The sequence below is a fragment of the Leuciscus leuciscus genome (assembly GCF_965113295.1).
Source record: "Leuciscus leuciscus genome assembly, chromosome: 17".
Classification (NCBI taxonomy): Eukaryota; Metazoa; Chordata; class Actinopteri; order Cypriniformes; family Leuciscidae; genus Leuciscus; species Leuciscus leuciscus.
Genome location: NC_138741.1, coordinates 2,266,781 through 2,281,939, shown reverse-complemented (window position 1 = coordinate 2,281,939; position 15,159 = coordinate 2,266,781). Strand labels below are relative to the sequence as shown.

General features: G+C 42.2%; 2 protein-coding genes across 2 annotated transcripts in view; one reads left to right on the top strand and one right to left on the bottom strand.

Moving 5' to 3' along the window:
• The window catches only part of LOC309479700 (adhesion G-protein coupled receptor G1-like), a 39,125-nt gene extending 32,753 nt beyond the window's left edge, over window positions 1-6,372 (bottom strand). Inside the window, exon 1 of the mRNA XM_082143910.1 lies at window positions 6,116-6,372. Coding sequence (XP_082000036.1) covers window positions 6,116-6,311 — 196 coding nt within the window. The 5' untranslated portion in view covers window positions 6,312-6,372. The remainder of the gene's footprint in view (window positions 1-6,115) is intronic.
• The window catches only part of LOC309479675 (uncharacterized protein), a 62,986-nt gene that overhangs the window by 16,306 nt on the left and 31,521 nt on the right, over window positions 1-15,159 (top strand). The gene's annotated exons all lie outside the window — the stretch shown is intronic.

The following is a 15,159-nucleotide window of genomic DNA, read 5'->3' as shown; positions in this document are numbered from 1 at the left end:
ACGCCATCTCTGGCTGTGTCTGGCCGACATGAGGGAGACCGACAAGCTCCGGTTCCTTAACTCCCCCGTGTCCCAGACCGGCCTCTTCGGCGACGCGGTCGAGAACTTCGCCCAGCAGTTCTCGGCTGTACAAAAGCAGACTGAGGCCATCAGACACATCCTGCCGCGACGGCCAGCTGCTGCTCCCACCCCACCGCCTGCGGCCCCTCAGTCTGCTCGTCGCCGAGGGCGGCCTCCTGCGTCTGCCCCTGCTCCCGCGCCGCCGCAGCAGCCTCCATCTAAACGGCGCCGTGGAGCCAGTCGCAGGCGGGCCGCCCCGCCCGTCCAGGACCCCGCTAAGAAGGGCGGCAAAGCCAGGAGCAAGCGGCCCTAGGACGGGCGACCCAGAGATGGCAGGGACTGCTCTCCAGGAGACGATGACCGCATCGCTCCATCCCCCGGAAGAGGGCCGGGTGGAAAATCCTTTGTTTCCTTTTGTTTTTGTTCCGCCGCTGGCCTCAAAACCAGCGGTACCCAAATTTTCAATAAAAGAGCAGTTTCTTCCGTCTCTGGGTCCGAAGAGGGCCCGGAGAGCAGTGGGGGGAGAGAATCCTCACCACTCTCATCCGCCTCTTCTATCGCCAGCAGGCAGCAGTGTGCAGTTCGAGAACGCAACCAAGCCGCCTCCTGCACCTCCAGCCTCGTGGAACCAGGTAAGTGTTGCACAGCACACTCAGACTCCGCTACGGGCCGCCTCCCAGAGAGAGCCTCCCGAGCCGAGCCCCTGTGTTCCACCTCGCTGCCCCACTCCGGGTACGCCTACGGTCCCTTTGGTCCCGCTTGTACGGTCTCTGCGAGCCTGGCTAGCGCTCACCAGTCCGTCTCGCTGGCTCATTCGGACCATCAGGCTCGGCTATGCGATTCAGTTCGCCCGGCGTCCCCCCAAGTTTCGGGCCATCCACTCCACTACAGTGAGAGCAGCCGATGCCCATATCTTGCGCGCGGAGATCGCAGTCCTACTGGCGAAGGACGCGATAGAGCCGGTCCCTCCAGCCGATATGAGGTCAGGGCACTACAGTCCCTACTTCATTGTACCCAAGAAAGAAGAAAGGTGGTGGGTTACGACCGATCTTGGACCTGCGAGTTTTGAATCGGAGCCTTCACAAGCTACCGTTCAAAATGCTTACGCAGAAACGCATTTTCGAATGCATCCGTCCCCAGGATTGGTTTGCAGCGATCGACCTGAAGGACGCGTACTTTCATGTCTCGATTCTTCCTCGACACAGGCCGTTTCTGCGCTTTGCGTTCGAGGGTCGAGCATATCAGTACAAGGTCCTGCCCTTCGGGCTGGCCCTGTCTCCTCGTGTCTTCACGAAAGTCACGGAGGGGGCCCTTGTTCCCATGAGAGAACAGGGCGTTCGCATTCTCAACTATCTCGACGACTGGCTCATACTGGCACACTCTCGAGATCAGTTATGCGAACACAGGGACCTCGTGCTCAGGCACCTCAGCCAGCTGGGCCTTCAGGTCAACTGGGAGAAGAGCAAACTCGCCCCCGTGCAGAGGATCTCTTATCTCGGTATGGAGTTGGATTCGGTCGCTCAGACAGCGCGTCTCACAGAGCAACGCGCTCAGTCGGTGCTGAACTGCTTGAACACGTTCAAAGGCAGGACGGCGGTCCCACTGAAATTCTTTCAGAGGCTCCTGGGGCATATGGCAGCGGCAGCAGCGGTAACTCCGCTCGGGCTGCTTCATATGAGACCGCTTCAGCACTGGCTTCACGGCCGAGTCCCGAGATGGGCGTGGCATCACGGCACTCACCGGGTGGCAATCACACCGGCGTGCCGCCAGACCTTCAGCCCGTGGTCAGACCCCTCGTTCCTTCGGGCAGGAGTCCCCTTGGAACAGGTGTCCAGGCATGCTGTGGTATTCACAGATGCCTCTGCCACCGGCTGGGGTGCCACGTACAACGGGCATGCAGTATCAGGGGTGTGGACGGGCCCCCAACTGCACTGGCACATCAACTGCCTCGAGTTGCTAGCAGTTCGTCTCGCTCTGAGCCGCCTAAAAAGGCCGCTACAGGGCAGAGACGTGCTGGTCCGTACGGACAACACTGCGACCGTTGCGTACATCAACCGTCAAGGTGGTCTACGCTCCCGTCGCATGTCGCAACTCGCCCGCCATCTCCTCCTTTGGAGTCAGAAGCATCTGAGGTCGCTTCGAGCCATGTATGTCCCCGGTGTGCTCAACCGTGTGGCCGACGAGCTATCACGAGCTGTGCTCCCGGGAGAATGGCGACTCCACCCCCAGGTGGTTCAGCTGATCTGGAGAGAGTTCGGAGAGGCTCAGGTAGACCTGTTTGCCTCCTCAGAGACCTCCCACTGCCAGTTGTTTTACTCCCTGACCGAGGGAACACTCGGCACGGATGCACTGGCACACAGCTGGCCCCGGGGCCTCCGCAAATATGCATTTCCCCCAGTGAGCCTACTTGCACAGACCCTGTGCAAAGTCAGGGAGGACGAGGAGCAGGTCCTTCTGGTGGCTCCCTATTGGCCCACCCGGACTTGGTTCCCAGAACTCATGCTCCTCGTGACAGTCCCTCCCTGGCCCATTCCTCTGAGGAAGGATCTTCTGACTCAGAGACGGGGCACCCTATGGCACCCGCGTCCGGACCTCTGGAAACTCCATGTCTGGTCCCTGGACGGGACGCGGAGGTTCTAGGTGACTTACCCCCAGAGGTACTTAACACCATCACTTCTGCGCGAGCACCGTCTACGAGACGTGTGTACGCCTTGAAGTGGAACCTGTTCGTCGAGTGGTGTTCCTCCCGTAGAGAGGACCCCCGAAGATGTTCGATAGGGTCAGTGCTTTCCTTCTTGCAGCAAGGGTTGGAGCGAAGGCTGTCTCCCTCCACCCTTAAAGTACATGCTGCTGCTATTTCAGCATATCATGACCACATAGATGGCAAAACAGTAGGAAAGCACGACCTGGTCGTCAGGTTCCTTAGGGGGGCGAGACGATTAAATCCTCCTCGTCCTCCCTCCATACCCTCTTGGGACCTTTCCCTGGTGCTTCGAGCACTTCAGGATGCTCCCTTTGAGCCTTTGCAGTCAGCAGACTTAAAGCTTCTCTCCTTGAAGACTTTGCTGCTGATTGCACTGGCTTCGATCAAGAGGGTAGGGGACCTGCAAGCATTTTCGGTCGACGAATCGTGCCTAGAGTTCGGGCCGGGTGACAACCATGTTGTACTGAGACCCCGGCCTGGCTATGTGCCCAAGGTTCCTACCACTCCCTTTAGAGATCAGGTAGTGAACCTGCAAGCGCTGCCCCTGGAGGAGGCAGACCCAGCCCTGGCTTTGCTCTGTCCCGTTCGCGCTCTGCGTATGTACGTGGACAGAACTCGAAGCATCAGGACCTCAGACCAGCTCTTTGTCTGTTACGGAGGCCAGCAGAAGGGAAAGGCTGTCTCCAAGTAGAGGATGGCCCACTGGATAGTGGATGCCATCGCCTTGGCTTACCAAGCTCAAGGCGTGCCCTGCCCGCTCAGGTTGCATGCACACTCCACGAGAGGCGTTGCATCCTCCTGGGCGCTGGCACGTGGCTCCTCGCTAACAGATATCTGTAGAGCTGCGGGCTGGGCGACACCTAACACGTTCGCTAGATTCTATAGCCTACGTGTAGAGCCCGGGTCCTCCCGTGTTCTCACCCTAATCGGGTAGAAGCACTGTGAGTACCGGCTCTGTCGGCTTGCTGCATCCTACTGTGCACCTTATTACTCCAGAGTCAAAACCTGTTGAGTCCTCCAAACACCCTCGGCCCGGACATGGCGGAGTGTCCGGTGCCAGGCCTTGTCCGCTGAATCCTTGAGAACCGGGTCTAGGCTGGGTCCCATATGTGTGACCCTACGGGGATCCCATATGTGTATATTCTCCACGGCTGCTCCTAATGGAAGCCCGTGTCTTTCCCTTGGGCTAAGTCACCCATTACTCATATGCAGTACAACCCTCGGGTTAGTCCATATGTCTATTCCCACATAACTCTCCTTAAGAATGTGGCTCCCGCAGCGTTCCCCTCCCTCAGATCGGGCACGCTTTCCCAGTGTTATCCAATAATCTCACTGTATGGGTTATAACGGAACAACAGTGACGGATACTCTCGGTGTAAGCCCTCTCCTATCGTCCTTCCAGGCAAGAAGGTGTGGAGGCTTACACGGGGCGCTGGATGGGGTGCAGCAACTGTGGCGCTTTACTAGGGATTCCTATTCGTCGTTCACCACGACGTACGTCGTAGTGACCGGACGATAGGGAACGTCTCGGTTACATATGGTAACCCTCGTTCCCTGAGGGAGGGAACGGAGACGTACGTCCCGTCGCCACATCTGCTGCTACCCGCCGGGGCGACCAGCTTTTCAGGCTTGGCTCCTCAGCAAAAAACTGAAGTGCAATCACACCAGCTGCTCGTTAAATACCCGCGCTGCGAGGCTGCGCAGCTGATGCAAATGATTGCACGCCAATGTGTATTGGCTTGTTTTAGTTTCACTCGAAGTAGATTGGCCTCTCTAGCGAGATTCCTATTCGTCGTTCACCACGACGTACGTCTCCGTTCCCTCCCTCAGGGAACGAGGGTTACCATATGTAACCGAGACGTTTTTCCACCTCCACGAATGAGACAAGTGTTGTTCATTATGTCGCCTTGTTGAGATAAATTGTAGTTTTCCTTGCTTTACCCTGGTCTTAAAGTAAAAAAGATGACTGTGAAAAATAGTAGAACAGTAAGTAGAATAGTAAACAGAACGCACCGCAACTGGAACGGATAAACGGACCGCAACCGCGTGCAGTGTGAAAGCTCTAACCTGTTAACATGGGTACGGAAAAAAAACCCCAACGCATACGCACTGCAAACGGAGTTTGTGTGAAACGGGCGCAATCAGACAAACGGCAACATCTCTTACCACTGCTCCATCTGTTTTCCTGAAGCCAAAATACTTCCACACCCATGACTTGACGCCGACTGGAGTGTGTAACATTTCACTGTCATTGCCAGCTCGCTCTGATGGTTCCATCGCTCTTGAAAGTCAGACTCAACAATGTGTGTGAACATAGATAGACTGTGAAACGTAAGGAACGCGTGTGAAGCGGTGTGAAGTAGAAGACAATAATGAGGTTAGCGCCACCCGCAGTTTAGTAGGTTGTACGCATATGTCGGTGCAGATGCTGAAAATAGACAGGCGGCAAAACACATTAATCAATACTCTTGCGGACGCATCGATGCATCGAATCGTCAGCTGTATAATCGATGCATCGATACGAATCGATTAATATTTACACCCCTATTGGAAATGACAGGTATGTACTATGTTTCAGGAATGGCACAAAGGTGTGTGATTGTTCAAGTCTCTGTCTTTAGATCCGTGTGTTCAGTAATGTGCTTTTTTTTTGTCATTTGTTGTGTATCTTTGGATTATGTTGTGTTGTAAATAAATCCAAACAATCAAAAAGCCATTCTTTTTTAAATCTCTACTCATTCTTTGTTCTGGTTCTCTCACAGTCCCACTTGATAGGGCCATTATGGGAGGGTCTTTGTCTTTCTCAGGTGTGAAATACATCAATATTCATGACGATTCACGCCCTCCTTGCATAAAGCTTTCTTACACAAAACATGTCTTACAAATTTGAATTGATTCATTTTAGTTTTATATGAATGAGTTGTCAGGATGATTTTCACATAGTTGTGAAGCAAATATTCTAGGCTATGTGATACAATTTTCAAAAGTATTGTGAAGAAATAATCAGTTTGGGTTTCATGACCTTATTTCAGTGACAAATTTTTATTTATTTATTTTCACAAACCACACATAAACGTCATTATCTCAAAACTACAAACTTTTACATACATGCTGCTGATATATTATTGTAGCAGAGTTTGTGCTAAATACAGTGTAATCAGACTTGTCACAAGTAACAGAAATAAGCACAAATGTCAGAGCATGTCAGAACACCTCCAGGGCCCAGAAAACACCCCAGACCCCAGAGGGTTAATTAATTCAAATAATTTGCTAAAATCTGTTGGAAAAATATAACCAAATGTTTGCATCACACACAATCATCCCTGTCAGACCTGTGTGATTGTTTCTCACCCTGAAACGAGTTCAACACGGTGAAGATGTAATATGAGGGAATGAGCATCTCTCCATAACTGAAGAACGCCACAGCCCACGTCAGGCCGAAGAGCAGGAACAAACTCAACACCATCATGAGCTGCTTTCTGAACGTCTTTCTCTTGCCGTCAGCCGCTTTTATGTGTCGGGCTTGGACAATCTTAGTGATGATCATGATGAAGATTCCAGTTGTGAAGATGAAGACTAAAGCGTAGTAGCCAATGTTCAGTCAATGTTCAATGTAGTGAATTAAAGGATCTGTAATCCAGCACCTATAATTAAAAGAGAAGAGACGATCTTGACATGTTAAAAGCTTCTTTAATTCATGCATTTGTGACATCAGAACAACTTACATTCGTGATTGTGATGAGGTTCAGTGTTTGGAAGTAGCCGCGCTACAGCACAAAACACTCAGTAATACTCTGTCCGCTGGATCAGCTCAAACTCTTTCCACTTGCGGCATACGAGTCCTCAGTCCTTCTCTCTCTCCCGTCTCTCACTCCACAGCGGCTTATATCCGATCTCTCCACGCCAATTACTGCAACAAGACACAGGTCTTCATCATTTGCACTTGACCTACTTGTGCACCGCTCGTCTTCTTTCCCTCTCTCCCGTTACAGACCTCGCGGAACCATGCCCCACTCGCCACAGTGATTTTTTTCCAAATGTTGTGTTTTTAATCACGGTTTTATATCCTCCTAATGAAACAACAGCTACGACTATAGGAGCCGGAAACACTGAAAACAAACAGAGATCAGGGTTCCCTTTCAGTCGACGTTACATCTATGTCACCAACGTATTGGGATCACGTCAGAGAGCCCCAATCATCAATTCTTTAAACAGAATTATCACAGCACTGAGTACAGTTTGAGGACGTTTTCAAAGAGATCGCTGTTTATACAGCAGAGCGAGTGCTCACTATAGCAGGCTGCACCATTCCCTGCCTGTGTTGGCTATTTCCCCTGTGTGCTTCAGCACCGAGAGAGAGCTAATTCCTGAAAGAGGGATTGCGTCTTTTTGAAAAATGTCATATCAATATTTGACTTTTTGTTTTCAAATTCAGTTTAGTTTTAATTAGTTTTTAAAGTGGGTTTGCTAGTTTAGTTTATTTTTTATTTTTTGAAAATGCTTAGTTTTCGTTTAGTTTTGATTAGTTTTAGTGTTAGTTTTAGTCTTTTTTTTTTGTAATTTGGGTTATTTGTCAGGGGCAAGATTCAAAAAGACATAATGACATAACATTATTTAATATTTGAATCACAGCTTATAGTGTTTTGACATCGACAACCACAACCAAAAAGTGCATTTTTCCTCAAACTTGCGACTAGTTAACTTTCTAAAGAAGGCGCAATCGCTTCTCGGGTCGACAATAACACACTGACAAAATTATATTCAGAATTTAAAATATTTTTATACCACTTTTTAATGTGTGATTGTGTAAAGGTGTTCACGAGATAGAGAGACCAACCTTTCGCGAACTTGCTTTCAACGTCGAACGAACACTCGTTCTCATGGAGACGCGGTGTGCACGGAGGGGAGGAGCTGTGTGTTTGTGTGTGTGTGTGTGTGTGTGTGTGTGTGTGTGTGTGTGTGTGTGTGTGTGTGTGTGTGTGTGCGCGTGCGCATGTGAGAGACGCATGAGTGACAGAGAGAGCAGGGAAAGGACGAATACGCTGCGTGTTTTAAATAGCGTTTTTTCCCACCTAGTTTTCGTTAACGATTATAACCTTGGCTAGGTTATTGGCTCGATATAATAACCTGGCTAGGTTATTATATGGTACGATAGTTATTTTAGGCTGTTTAAATTGGAAAATAAAGCTGAGATTCTGCGGCACCCCTAGCCAGTTGTCACGGCACCCCAGGGTGCCGCGGCACCCACTTTGGGAACCACTGGTTTAAACCATAATTTTATCAAATCAAACCAATTCATGTGAATACTGTCGTATATGAACAAAGAGAAGACATAGAGTTCACTAACATTACAGCTAACTGTAGGAAACAGATATCCGGGGGAAAGTGTAAAGAAAACGCCATACAAAACATTACAATCACACCCGGCAATACGATAAGTGTTACGCTAGTGATGTTAAAAATTGTTAAACAATTTCAAAACAGGTTGTTTCAGAAGAAATGCAAACAAAATCAAAGATGCCTAAAAACAAAGGTGTCCAAAATGTTACATGCTAATATTTGGTCTTGTTTCAGAGTCGATATGCTCCGGTGAAAACTATGTGAACTTTGATGAGGCCGAGAACAATAGCACTGTTAAACATGCGGTTCAATAACAATGTTCAATATAAACAAGAATCCAACTCTAATGCGACTGAGCTTGTTTCACATATAACTTTTGATTGTTAGATATAATAGTTAGATGATTTATCTAACCATTGAAACTTATGATATGTTAAAATATTGCAGATGAGGCCAAAAACTGCTTACCACGTTTTCATAAAAAGAAGAACAATTATTTAGACATAAAACACAACGTCTGTTTTCTGGATCGGGCCTAAAACTCGGGTGTGGACAGAATAAAAAATTAATCAACCCTCCTTTCGCGTATCAACTGTGATTCATTAGCTTAACTGTTGTTTAGTGACACACAAAATAACTGTGTATCTATGACTGTGCTGCGAAATGCACAAGTGTAATAGTTAGACGAGTTTGAAGTGTAATACTCATCTTTGACGTCGATGTTTCGTAGAAAGATGTTCTAAAATAAATATATTTTGTTTAGTCTTAAACACTCTCATGTAGAAGGGCCGTCATTTAATTCTCTTTATGCAATATTTGTTCATGTTTTTCATACATTCCTATATGAACATGTTTGACCACGCTCGGAGACTATATACTTTTTGCAAACTGTACAAAAACAAGATCAATTACAGACATTCAAAAGCTAAAACTGATCACTATAGTGGCTTTTCTGTATTTGTTTTAAATGGCTCATTTACTTTTAACCCAGTTGACCTCTAGAATTTACTTTTGTGCAATTTTATCAGCAGGTTTTACCAAAGTGTGGAACTTTGTTTAACAGCCTCAAGCTTTGATGAATGTGCCTCTCTCGGTGCCATAGTCGGATGTGATTCTGTTGTAAAACAGCATGCACTAAATGAAGTATCAATTTAGTCAAACAGAAAGACTATCACTTAAATTCTTAATGGTCATTTTTTTCTATAAACACTGAATGTTGACGGCTCTCAAAGAAACGTCTTCACCTAAAACACATACAGTCCAACAGTGTCGTCTGAACAAGATGACTAAATCTAGCGAAGTTTTGCGAAACATTGTGACATGAATGAACTATCCAGTGTCCACAGATCAGCAACATTCACCATGGATTTACTGTAGTAACACTAACTGCAACCATGGAAGTTTGGCAGGAATAGTAGGCTATAATGCTTTCAAGTAACGTTATGTCGGATTTATTTCGACATTATGAATAACATTGCTGCCCTCAAATGTTAATCTGAATTAAAATAAACATTTCATTTTTTCCAAGGAGCTGTTTTGTTTTATATGCTCCTAAGAAGAGTCAATTATAGCTCCATCATTGCTCAAAGTAAAAAATATCATACTTTATGATGTTAGTTTTAATAAATAAAATAATTTAGAAAAAAAATCAAGGAAATTTCTCTGGCATTTCTTTCTTTTTGCTGTATCGAAAACGTACCGAATCATGACACAAGTGTATCGTATTGAACCGAACCGTGAATTTTGTGAACCATTACACCCCTACAATGTTTATTTTCTGGCCTCGAGTTGGACAATAAAGTTGAAATTTTATTTCAAATGGTTCTCAAGCAGAGAGAAGAGAAACATTTCTCATTCAAAGCACTGAAAGCAGTGATTTATGTTTTCTTTTTCAGGTTTGAAAATGCCATATCCAATACCCTGTACCATTCAATTTTATTTTATTTAATGACATTTATGTCAAAGATACAGGAGAGTGATAATACACACATAGCATCCAATAAAATCTGTTGTTCAATATCTGACTGCTTGTATTGCCTCATGACTGATGAAAAATTTGCCTTGTTGTGTGCAGTAGAATTTTGATGCATCGCGATGCATCGTAGAATCGAATTGTATCGAATCGTTACCTGGTGAATCGTAATCGAATCGAATTGTGAGGGCAGTGCCAATGCACACCCCTATAATACAGTATTTGATTTTTAAACACGCAGTGTTTTCGCCAACTGACCTAAACCGTTGACCCCTGAAGTTATGACTTCTGAAGGCCTAGATTCACTCGGTTGAAAAATTGTATTTTGTCATTTATAACTGTTATATTATATTTTACTGTTATTAAACTGTATATTTATATTAACAGGATATATTAATCTGTTATGTTATATTTATAACCTTAAATAAATCAAATCAAACAGAGGTTTATAGTAAATAAAGATAAGGACAGTAAAATGTAGTCAAGACATTAACATTTCTTCCTCCCCCGTGCAATTCCCAGCAAATGGTATGTCCGGGCAGAACCAATAATGCTAAAATGTTGTTCCTGTCCGGACTCTAATCCTGCAGCGGACCATGTCTGAAGTTCATCACTGTAAACTTAAACTCAAACTAGAAACAAATATAAGTAACATTTACAACGTAACTAATTTGTGTGCACTTCAAATCAGTAACAATGTATATAAAAATGTGCTGTAAATGTAAACATATGAAAACCTAACAATAAATAATTAATATTGTTTTGTGTGGTTCTTATAATCCATCATTATACTGAAACAAATGAATGTGAATAACAAAATAAGAGTTTAAATAAAGATTATTCTTAAATACATGTCCTTCGTGTAAATGTACGCGCAACAAATGCTAACATTTTGAGTAGATAACCGATAGTATATTCTCAGTAAAGGGTTTCACCCTGTGTGTTTCCACACTGATTAAGGATAGTTCGGGAGATACAAGTAAAAATGATCTTATACGTGTAGTAGATCATAGCTACAAGTAAGGTCATGATTTGAATTAAGACGGGTAAAATTAAATATTCGCTCAAGACAAACTTTACTTATGCCGCGCCAGTGGCGCCACGGACCACCAGCATCTCTGAAAAATGTGTGGTGATTTTCTAAAAGATACAACTTAATCTAAATAAAAGCAATGTAGAGTCCTCGGATTTCTTAAAACAACAACAACAACAACAACAAAAAACATTGTGACAACATGTTGTATGGACAAAAATACTGTTTGAAATATTTTTGTATAAATAAGATCTAAGACGCCTAAGCACAGTTTTTCAACCATCTAAAGTTTTTGAACAGACGCTGTTTAACAATTATACCTTAGGTTAAATTTAAGCAAAATCATTTACATCATACATAAGTCTTCTAAGAAGATATGATTTTAATAAAACTTTAAAGATTTGATTTAAACAGTCTTTTAATTTTAAAATGTCTTATTGAAACTTTTGAGGTTATGCTTTTAAATGATTTATTTCAAACTGTAGTTTATCTCTGAAGGATCAGGGGCTGTTTTGTTTGACAACCTAAACTATTTGCTTTTTGGATTGTTGCATAACGAACTACTTCACCTCTCTGGAAATGTAAGGTGTTTTTATTTATATATTTATTTAGCTTAATTTTATTAACTTATTTATTTATTTATTTTTTGAAAATGTACAAATGTAGTTTTCTGTGATGGTCGTGTTTAGGTGTAAGGGATAGAATATGCAGTTACGGTACAAAAATCATTATGGCTATGGAAAGCCATAAAAATTGAAACTCTGCATGGACAAAAAATTATGATTGAATCTTTTCATATAAATGAGATATAAGACGACTAAGTGCAGTTTTTCAACCATCGAAAGTTTTTGAACAGACATTGTCTCACATTATAACAATTATACTTTAGGGTCACCGTTAAACAAAATCATTTCAGTAATCTTCTAAAAGATAAATAGAAGATATGAATGTATTCAAACTTTAAAGATTTTTTTAAGAAAGAAAGTTAAGAACTTAAAACTTCAAACTAAAACAACCTTTCATTTTTAAAAGATCATATTTAAACTTTTACGATTATGCTTTGAAATAAATTCAGAAAGATCAGCGTGTTTAGGTGTAAGGGATAGAATATGCAGTTACAGTACAAAAATCATTATGGCTATGGAAAGCCATAAAAATTTAAACTCCGCATGGACAAAAAATGCTGATTAAATCTTTTCATATAAATGAGATATAAGACGACTAAGTACAGTTTTTCAACCATCTAAAGTTTTTGAACAGACATTGTTTAATAACAATTATACCTTAGGTTCAATTTAAACAAAATCATTACAGTAATCTTCTAAAAGATAAATAGAAGATATGAATGTATTCAAACTTTAAAGATTTTATTTAAACAATCTTTTATGTTTAAAAGATATCATTTAAACTTTTAAGATTATGCTTTTAAATGAATTTAGTGTGAACAAAACTTTGGCTCTGGAAAGGCGTTAGTAGACTAACATTACATACGCTGTGACATGATGCACATAGAGATTAGTTCATTTTTTAGAACCGTGTGTGTGCGCGCGTGCAATACAGCTTAGAAATGATATTAAATTATTTATTTATTTATTTATTTCATTTTTGAAAATGTACAAATGTAGTTTTCTGTGATGGTCGTGTTTAGGTGTAGGCTACATGATCGAATATGCAGTTACAGTACAAAAATCATTATGGCTATGGAAGACCCCCACCATAAAAATTTAAACCCCGCATGGACAAAAAAATGCTGATTGAATCTTTTCATATAAATGAGATTTAAGACGACTAAGTACAGTTTTTGAACAGACATTGTTTAATAACCGTTAAACAAAATCATTACAGTAATCTTCTAAAAGATAAATAGAAGATGTGTATTTATTCAAACTTTAAAGATTTCATTTAAACAATCTTTTATTTTTAAAAGATATCATTTAAACTTTTAAGATTATACTTCTTATAAACTCAGCACCTGATATCCTGATCACTGAATTTGTGTGACTCTCTGACACACACACACACACACACACACACACACACACACACACACACACACAGACACACACACACACAGACACACACACACCCTTTGGCTGGTGCTTTTTGAAAGCTCTGCAGGTCAAACGCTGGTGTAAAGAGAGGCCAGAGGGCCCTGATTTCTAAACATGTAAGATCATTTTTTATTTTCATGAACCCGTTTCATACATTGCGTTGTTTCATAAGCTGTATGTTTTTTCTTCAACTCTCTAAACATTTAACTGATTGTTTCATAACATGTAGGCCTATGTTTTTTTTTTCTTCAACTCTATAAACATTTAACTCATTGCAATTTTTTTGTGAATCCATTTTATTTAAACTGGATAGTTCTACATTTATTTAAACTTTTTGTGTGAGGTTTTAGTAAGATCTTTATTTTATATTATTTATTTATAATCATTTATATTCTTTTAAAGAACAGAATGTTTTATGTAAGATGATTTTTTATTCTTTTGTTTATCTAAAACTGAAAGAATTGGTTTCAGTAAGATGCTATTTTATATTATTGTATATTATATTATTTGTGTGAAATATACATTATTTTATAAAATCTCTGTTTCTCACTATCACTGTGCTCTGGAATGTGGAGGAGCAGAAGGAGGGGGGATGTCAGAATGCGGAGGGCGCGCGCACCACTCAGGCCGGGGCTGTGCTGGAGAGGCGCTTTAGTTATCTAAACATGTGAGATGATTTTTATTTTTTATTTTTTTCGTGAACCCGTTTCATTTATTGCGTTGTTTCATAAGCTATATGTTTTTTCTTCAACTCTCTATACATTTAACTGATTGTTTCATAACCTGTATGTTTTTTTGTTGTTGTTTTTTTAACTCTATAAACATTTAACTGATTGCAATTGTTTTTGTGACTCCATTTTATTTAAACTTTTTGAGTGAGGTTTTAGTAAGATCTTTATAAACATTTCATTTATATTCTTTTAAAAGAACTGAATGGTTTTTCAACATTTGTGTGAGATAAACTTCCACAGTTTTTTTTTATCAGTTTCACAGTACAGCCCGGATACGCTCAGGAATATGTAGGGAGGATCGTGTGTGTGATACCAACTTCAAAAACACACACTCTAACTGTCATGTTCAAAAGGCTTCAATAGGCTTCAAACTATTAAAACTAGCTGTCATATAGCCATGACGTATTATTTAATCACAGTGTCTTCAAAAACACACACACTAACTGTCATGTTCAAAAGGCATCAAACTAGCTGTCAGATACCATGACATATTGTTGTAACACTTTCTGTCAATATCAAAAGGCTTCAAAAGCCTTCAAAAGACTTCAAAAGGCATCAAAACCCAAAACTAGCTGTCAATAACAACATGATCAAAAGTCATACTAACTGTCAACCTGTCAATCAAAAGTCAAAACTAGCTGTCAAAAGCCCTTTGATCCTATGCCAAAAGGGGCGGGACACCTGTCACCAGAACGGGCGGGGCACCGGAAGGGGCGGGACATGTCACCGGAAGGGGTGTGGCACCTGCCAATCAATCATTTTTTGACAGGTGGTCCGTGGTATCAACTACTCGCCTTTAGTCTTTTGTTCAGTTGTTCAGGATGTTTGATAGCTTTAACAAACATCCTCTTCTCACCCACGTGCTCCAGAGGACAGCCCACGATAGAGCTAAATCACTTTACCTTTTAATTTGGATTTACCTTGTGGATTTATTAAAGAATGCCCTTTTACTTTTATCTTCTTGTCTGTGTGTGTTCTAGCAACACAATCTGTGACATTTTATTCAAAGTAACACCAAAATTGGACAGAAAATATAGAAAAAAAAATATATATATTAATATCAATATATCAAAATATTATTTTTCATTCACTTCTATGCAACAGAATCAGATTAGAGCTGCCGAGAGTGAAACCTGCCGGGCTGCGTGGCATATATTTTTGGCTCATATTTTCAGCTTTTTTCTCTTTCGGCCCAAAATGTCAGTGCATCCTATATGTTATTTTCTAAAATACTCTACCGTAACATGAAATGCATGAACAGAGCGACG